At 47.8% G+C, this 7,899-nt stretch overlaps 2 protein-coding genes across 2 annotated transcripts; one reads left to right on the forward strand and one right to left on the reverse strand.

Annotated features, from left to right (window-relative positions):
- Window positions 1–677: 677 nt before the first annotated feature.
- Window positions 678–6,094, forward strand: LOC119362982 (3-oxoacyl-[acyl-carrier-protein] synthase II, chloroplastic-like). Its single transcript, XM_037628271.1, has 13 exons — window positions 678–1,215; window positions 2,303–2,508; window positions 2,619–2,822; window positions 2,935–3,045; window positions 3,156–3,251; window positions 3,324–3,369; window positions 3,506–3,585; window positions 3,813–3,881; window positions 4,008–4,092; window positions 4,179–4,333; window positions 4,413–4,493; window positions 5,028–5,087; window positions 5,426–6,094. Exons 1-13 carry the CDS (start codon window positions 1,029–1,031, stop codon window positions 5,540–5,542), a joined length of 1,497 nt encoding a protein of 498 aa, XP_037484168.1. The 5' UTR covers window positions 678–1,028; the 3' UTR covers window positions 5,543–6,094.
- A 169-nt stretch (window positions 6,095–6,263) lies between these two features.
- LOC119362983 lies at window positions 6,264–7,410 on the reverse strand. The gene is made up of 2 exons (XM_037628273.1): window positions 6,481–7,410; window positions 6,264–6,369 (listed from the first exon to the last, which is right to left on the reverse strand). Exons 1-2 carry the CDS (start codon window positions 7,404–7,406, stop codon window positions 6,312–6,314), a joined length of 984 nt encoding a protein of 327 aa, XP_037484170.1. The 5' UTR covers window positions 7,407–7,410; the 3' UTR covers window positions 6,264–6,311.
- Between the last annotated feature and the right edge of the window lie 489 nt (window positions 7,411–7,899).

Genomic DNA, 7,899 nt, shown 5'->3' on the forward strand with positions numbered 1-7,899 from the left:
GGCGTTGTTGCTCCGGCTTCTCACGTCGATGGTCCAAATCCCTCACGGACGCAACGACAAAAAGGGGCGACTCTGCTTCAGCGAAAACTGACGGTGCTCCAGCCACGACGGAGGTTTCAACAACGTGGGTGGTGTTTCTGCAGCGTCATCGGTGTTGCGATCATCACATTGTTGGTGTTGTAACCATGACGAGGTTTCAGCAATGTGGGCGGTGCTTTTCACAGCATCTCCGATGTGCGACCACAACATCGCCAGTGTTGCAACAACAACTCCGATGACACCAACAATGTTGTGCAATGACGTCTTTGCAATGTTGACGGCGTTGTGCTCGCAACACATGCAATGTCCCGGGGTGACGACTTGCAACGTAGACCATTTTGCGGGGGAGGGGAATGCCATAGTCCATCTTAAGGGGACCCTACGAAAAGCGATCCGGTCAGTATTTGCAAAAGAACAGCAGGATGACGCGTAGCACAGACCATTTATATTTAAAGATACATAAGCCAGAGGCAATACAAGCTTTGTACTAGTATTAATTATTTTTCTATCTATAACATAAAGCGTGGAGACCTTTTCCAAAAATAAAAGAGCTTGGAGAAAAAGTGAAGAAAATTGGAAAATCACCAGATTTTCTCCTCCTCCTATATTAAACTCCCCCCAACCCCCTCCTCTTCCTCCTCCGGAACACCACACCACACTACAGCCCAGCCTCCACTCCACGCCTCACCTCGCTCCCTCGCCACGACTATCTGCCAGCCAATGTCGGCTCCCGCCCACGCGATACGCCGCACAGCCCGCCCCCTCTCCTCGTGAGATCGCCGCGCCGCTCCCCGCTCCCGCCGCCACGCGCCGCCCGCCCACCCCCTCCAATCGCGAGCCCTCCCGCCCGCATCTCGTGCCTCCGACGTTCCCGGCCGACGAGCGGCGCTCTTTTCCGCGCGGAATCCGAGCGCCCCGTGCGCCCTTCGCCGCCCGCGGGATCCGCAAGGCCGTGGGAGCGGAGCGGGCATCGCCGGGGGAGAGGGACAATGGCGGCAGCCGCGCCACCGCTCTGCGCGTGGCTCGTCGCCGCGGGCGCGCACGCGGACTGCGGGGCGGACGAGCACCACCGCCAGCAGCACCGCCAGACGCAGTGCCTCGACGCCGGCTCCGGCGCGATGTTCGGCCTCGACCGCCGCCCCCTCGGGGCGCGGCGCCGTGGGTCCGCGCGCTCTGGTGAGACTCGCACGCGCCCTGTCTCCCGCATTTGTCCCTTGTTGCTCTTGCTTGGACCGTGCCACGAACGTACGCGCGAATCCGGGTGCAATTTCGGAGCATCGGTTGTATCGCCCGGGGTCAGGGTGCGGGTTTAATCCCGTTCCATGGTGTCACATTCTGCGTCTACGCTCGTCATGCGTGTGGTGATGGAGGATATTCCATGTTTTGTGCCAAGGATATTTCATGTGGTTTTTTTTGGTATCGCTGTCGAGATTCACACGTTTGTGGTGAATCGGCTGCATCGGCATTGTTTTCGTTTATCTTGTCTGGCTCTGCTTGTTTGCATTTGCTATGAGGATACGCCGCGGGAATTTGACTCTTGACTAGAGAGCCTGTAAACAGAATGAGATTGCATAGCATTAGTCTATAAAAACTGAGGTTATTAACTGAAAGTGTGACACTCCAAAACCCTGAAAAATGTTGTCATAAGCAACATAATTTTGATCATCCACCAATCAGCAAAGAAACTGTAGTCCTACAATATTTCTTTCCTTTTCGCATTAACTGAGCTGTATATCAGTGGTTCATGTGTGATATTGGTCTCGCTGTCAGCTTATGCGCATATGAGTGGGATCCATACGTTTGTTGCAAATTGGCTGCATCGACAATGCTGCGTTTAGCTTTGGCTAGTTCTGCTTGTTTGCATTCCTTATGAGCACAGGACACACGGCTTTGACTCTTGACCACAAAGTGTAGAGCTTGAGCTAGTTTGAAGTTGAGGAAGTGCATGAAAGACTTAAGGAAACCTGAAAACTATTGTCATAGGAAACCCAGTTTGGATTATCCACCAATCAGCCAAAAAAAACTGCAGTCATTCAATATTTTTCTTCCAGCATTAATTAAGTTGTGTAGGAGTGGATGTGGCATGGCGTGTCAAATGAGGCACTTGACGAAGTGTTTGAGATGCGTGCGTCTGTCGAGAATGTCACTTGTCTGCTTATGCCTGCCGGTTGTTCGTCACATGTGCTGGCTCAAGCAGACTAGGAGGGTTTCTCCCTTAAAAAATTGCAGGCAAGGGTCTAACGAAATGTGTTGCAATTTGCAGGAATGGCCATGTCTGTTGCCTTGCAGCCTGAAAGGGTAATTGTCGAGAAGAAGAGACCTGATGTTAAACAAAGGAGAGTGGTCGTCACTGGCATGGGTGTAGTGACGCCACTGGGTCATGATCCTGATGTGTTTTACAACAACCTTCTTGACGGTCATAGTGGAATAAGCGAGATTGAGACGTTTGACTGCTCCAAGTTCCCCACGGTAATACATGGCTGATGGTTTACTTCCTTTATGTACAGTTGAGGCAGGATCACTGTTGCAATCTAGTTGAATATGTTCTTTCAGGGATTGACATGTGGATTTGTGTACAGAGAATTGCAGGAGAGATCAAATCCTTCTCTACCGAAGGTTGGGTTGTACCCAAGCTATCTAAGCGAATGGACAAGTTCATGCTGTATTTGATAACTGCTGGTAAGAAAGCATTGGAAAATGGTGGGCTCACTGAAGAAGTCAGGAATGACTTGGATAAAACCAGATGTGGGGTTCTCATTGGATCTGCGATGGGCGGCATGAAGGTGTGGATTTCCCTGCTGTACTAATATAGTTATATCTCTAAAATGATGATTATTTTTTGACAGATGCCTTTTTCCAATAATTTCATACAAGTTACGATATAATATCATGCAGGTATTTAATGACGCGATTGAAGCGTTAAGGGTTTCTTACAGGAAAATGAACCCGTTTTGTGTTCCCTTTGCTACTACTAATATGGGTTCTGCAATACTTGCAATGGATCTGGTAATATACAATATCTTTTCATGCATGGTTAAGACCATAGTTATTATACTCAAAACAGAAGAAGGAAAACGACTATAGTTCTTGATGGCTATATTTTCTGTTATTCATAGGGCTGGATGGGGCCAAATTACTCTATTTCCACTGCATGTGCCACCAGTAACTTTTGTATCCTCAACGCAGCAAACCATATCAGAAGAGGGGAGGCTGTAAGTAACTCCATGATTTTATGATCTATGGGGGAGTAACGCATTTTCTAATAATTTTTTCAAATCCTCCAGGATGTCATGCTTTGTGGTGGTTCTGATGCGCCACTCATCCCAATTGGTATGTGATCCTGATAATTGTTAAAACTAGAAAGGACAATTTCTATTCTAACTCCAACAACGTCGTTGTCTCTTTTCAGTTTCCCACTTTTTATCCCGATTTTCGCTGTTTTGAGACTTTAAGATGTTTCATGCAGGATTGGGAGGTTTTGTTGCCTGCAGAGCTCTTTCACAGAGGAACAGTGACCCAACAAAAGCTTCCCGGCCCTGGGATATGGTTAGTGTACTTTGCTTTACAAAATCGATGTTGCTAGACACTTTGCTTCATGCACATTAGCCGGCTATTTTCTTTTCAAGATCAGTTTGCGGACCGAATGTAACTATCTATATTTAGCTATCCAAACACACTGCCGCTTTGCTGGCTTATGGGCTTTTTTGAAATGAACTTTGTGGCTTGGTTTTTGCATCGTGCCATATTTTAACAGCGTATATTTTGTGTTGTAGGACCGTGATGGTTTTGTTATGGGAGAAGGGGCAGGCGTGCTAGTATTGGAAGAACTTGAGCATGCTAAGGTTCTATACATACTTTTGCATTAATCCCTGTCATATGGATCTGTTGCTTGTTATTTTTCAGTTGGGTTGACTTGATACTAATGTTCAACTGTTCAACACTTTCTGCTCTGGGTGAATGTTCTGCAGCAAAGAGGTGCAACAATATATGCTGAATTTCTTGGTGGAAGCTTCACATGCGATGCTTACCATATGACTGAGCCGCATCCTGAAGGTGAAAATACACATTCTAACTTTGTCTTGCTCTTCCATTTTCTTACCGAAATATCATCTTCCAACATCACATTTCCTCCATATCAGGAACGGGGATCACTCTCTGCATTGAGAAGGCACTGGCTGATTCAGGGGTAACAAGGGAAGAAATTAACTATGTGAATGCGCATGCAACATCTACACAATCAGGCGATTTGAAGGAGTATGAAGCGATAGTTCGTTGCTTCGGCCAGAACCCTCAGGTATATATTACCTGATGCCAGAATGTTTTAGCAACTTCAGGAATCACATCCAATAAATTATACACATATCCTTTTGCAGCTAAGGGTGAACTCAACAAAATCAATGACTGGGCATCTTATAGGAGCAGCTGGCGGAATAGAAGCTGTTGCTTGTATACAAGTAAGGAGCTCTTGTTTGCTATAGTTTTATCCGTTTATCCTATTACTTGGACAAAATTTCAGTTTCTTGAATTATCCATTAAGGACTATGGATTTCTTGAATCATGTCTCTTTGTCCCCACATTAGTTTTGTCTTTTCAAATATTGATCCAATATGCTGATCTCTAGTTCAATTGGTAGTAGATGTAGACAGAAACATGAAGCTTGCATCTGTTGGAATTAGTGAAATGTAACAATATTACCAGTATATCTAGCAAGGATAGAGATAGACAACCTATTGCTTACATAGCTATTTCTTACATCATTGATCATTCGTGTATAACATTTGAACTGGGTCTGTATGAGAACAATAGTTACAAACTAGCAAGTCAAAAGTTGAAGTGTCGAGCAACAGATTCTATCTGCATGATACTACATTTCTCTAGCTTTTCCAAGAAGATCTATAGACGTCATTCATTTAATGTTACTACAATTGTTAATGCGAGATCATCATGGTTGTATTACTCATTACTTTTTGTTCTGTTGTTCATTGCAGGCTATAAGAACTGGTTGGGTCCATCCAAATCTGAATTTGGAGAACCCAGAAAAAGTAGTGGTAAGCTTGTTGCAAATTATTGTTTTCCACAGTAGATCTACCTTTGGGACCTCTTTTAGACTTATCTCTTATTTGGTTGGTAAAATATCTTGCATAGATTGAAGCCTGTCTCCTTAACTATATTGACCCCCACCAGATTTGCTTATTACTCCCTCCATCCCATAATGTAAGACGTTTTTTGGCACTGGTGTAGTGTTAAAAAACATCTTATATTATGGGACAGAGGGAGTATTTGCTAGCACTAAATAAGCTAGGATATGAATGAACAAAATTTGCAGTAATATATCACTAGAGCTCATTTCATCCAATGAATGTTCTGATCTCAATCTTGGCTACAGGATGTGGGCGTTTTAGTTGGAGCAGAGAAGGAGAGGTGCGAAGTAAAGGTGGCGCTGTCAAACTCATTCGGATTCGGTGGGCATAACTCATCAATTCTGTTTGCCCCCTTCAAGTAAACTCGGGATGGTGATCTGCTTGTTGTCCGATTATGGAATGGAACTGGAACTGGAACTGCATATACAAGACTAGTGGAGTAGCTAGGCGGCTTCTTTGAATATTACATGGAGGTCTGAGCTGAGAAGATCATCGTATTACTTACAGTTGAGCTAAGAAAGCGTCGAGGCCTCCGAGCCCCCAGCCATGTTCATATTTGTCGACATCGCATCACAGGCACATCCCCTGTCAAAGGGTCCAGTCTTCCTTTCGCAAGCGAAGAATCATGTGGTGTAGCCTATGGCCTATGTTTATTGTTATTCAAGTACAGTATTGTCGGATAATCCACCTTCCCATAACTTGCCCTTCCTGTGCCCGTAAGTTTTCGCCTTGGCCGTCTGCCCCTCATGGGTGCTCGTTCCTAGATTTGGTGATGAGAGACCCTTGCAGAGGTGCTGCTGCTGGGATTTGCTGTTGTATTGATGTTCTAGTAACCGTGGTTCGTGTAAGCATGTCTGAACTTGGCAGCACTGCTCCCCCCATTCGTTGATTTTCCATGTGGGATTTCCTGTTAACTGGATTAAAGTCGTTGTAATCATGCTTAATTTTCTCGTCAAATTTTTGGGCAAACATTGCCCGAAGCTGTCCTGTAAAATAAGCTCAGGCACATTGAAACAGTCTGGAGATTTTCTCGCCAAATTGATTATGGAATTCAGAGAACGAGCACATTAGCACATGCTTGATGCAGACGAATCGGATTGTCCCTACTATGAATCCTCAGCTTCTTATTTTCTAAGGAAAAATTGGCTCCTCATCGAACCATTTCCCATGCCATCCTTCGATCTCCATGCTGCGAAAGCAAATACAGATCACTTGAACACATTTTGCAACAGTCACGGATCGCCACTTAGCAGATGATGAACAATTCGAACTCTACTAGATACATGCGTGTACGGCTTACCATGGCAAGGCGATGTCTTCGCCGTCCCGCTGGTGGTAGAGATGCGTCTCCTGGCCGCCGACCGGCTTGCCGCTCCATGTGACTCCTTGGTCGCCGGAGCCTTCGTACAGCCACCCCGCAGCCGGCATACTCGCCACGTCAACGTCGCCTCCTTCGTGCCCGGCCGGCGCGCACAGCTCGCCGACGCAGCCGCTACCCTCGGTGCCCTGATCGAGGACGTCGCTCCACCACGCGCACGCCGGCGTGGCGGCCGCGTCACCCCACCCAAGCAAGGAGGTGGCCTCACTCTCGCCCTCCGGCCCCATGTGTGGCGCGCCTGCCAACGACGCCGCGTTCTCCAGGGCGTCGACCGCCGGTGAACCTTCTTGGCTCAGCATCACCGCCAATGGGGGAGACGAACGCGCCCGAGAGTCAGAGGAGTCAGCGGGCGGCGGTTGGATCAAAGGACGGTTACGAGAAGCGCCAGCACTGTTAGTGGCATCATACACAGATGAGCCAGCAAAACCATGGAAGCTGAGGTTGAGGCCTAGCGGCAGCGCCGGGAGGCTGCGGTCCAGGTGACCCAGCAGGCCACCGCCGACGACGACAGGCGGCGCGACCGGAAGTACAGGTGCGTGGTAACGCCGCGTGGAGTCGTCGCGCAAGTGGTCGGAGAAGAAGGCGTCGCAGGGGGGCCACTGCGCTTGCTGCTCGTGCTGATCTCTGGATCGCATAGTCACCGCGGCGGCGGCGGCCCTGTGGACCCTGAGAGCGGCGGCGATCTCCTTCCTGGCCGCCGCCATGTCGACCAGCCTCTCCTGGAACGGCCTGCTCGTGGACGTGCGCAGCCGCCTCCTCACCTGCCTAGCCTTGACCAGCGGCTCACCCTGCTGATCCTGCCGCTGACGATCTTGGAGTGGCTTCGGCTGCCTCGCGTGAGGGCTCATGGCGTCTAATTAGGCGTGGGTGTTCTACTGTTCTTGGTTTTTTTTTAAACATAAGTTCCTGGCTTGTGCTGCTAGTTCGATCGTGTGTGGACTGTGAGGCTACTCCGATCAGATTTTCTCCGTACCTTTGGCCTGCCTAATGCATGGCTGTACAGGACTACAGCGGTATGGATGTATGATGTTGAAGGTGTGCCGTGGCACTAGGTTGTGCATTCATGTACTCGCTCTTTGCTCCTAGTTTTTTTAAGGAGAAGAGCCACTTTTTCTTCTTGTGTGGGGAAAATAGGAGTTTTGTTCCATAACTATAGGGTTATTACAATCAAGAGGCAATAACTCCTTGATACACGGCGGACCTCTAAGGAGCCAAATTACAGTACAAGACTTCATATGTACAAGCCAACTAATGGGCTACCTTATTATGTTCCCTGTTGAGCTTCTGTGGAATAAACTCCCTCTCTTCCTGAAGAGCTTTGATCTCTGCTGCCAAATGACC

This window comes from Triticum dicoccoides, chromosome 2B, assembly GCF_002162155.2.
Source record: "Triticum dicoccoides isolate Atlit2015 ecotype Zavitan chromosome 2B, WEW_v2.0, whole genome shotgun sequence".
Taxonomy (NCBI): Eukaryota; Viridiplantae; Streptophyta; class Magnoliopsida; order Poales; family Poaceae; genus Triticum; species Triticum dicoccoides.

Coding starts and splice junctions, on each gene's coding strand:
- LOC119362982 (XM_037628271.1), top strand. CDS start 1,029: ATGGCGGCAGCCGCGCCACCGCTCTGCGCGTGGCTCGTCGCCGCGGGC. Junction 2,509..2,618: donor ACTGCTCCAAGTTCCCCACG/GTAATACATGGC, acceptor ATTTGTGTACAG/AGAATTGCAGGAGAGATCAA. Junction 4,494..5,027: donor AAGCTGTTGCTTGTATACAA/GTAAGGAGCTCT, acceptor TGTTCATTGCAG/GCTATAAGAACTGGTTGGGT.
- LOC119362983 (XM_037628273.1), bottom strand. CDS start 7,406: ATGAGCCCTCACGCGAGGCAGCCGAAGCCACTCCAAGATCGTCAGCGG. Junction 6,370..6,480: donor GAAGACATCGCCTTGCCATG/GTAAGCCGTACA, acceptor TTGCTTTCGCAG/CATGGAGATCGAAGGATGGC.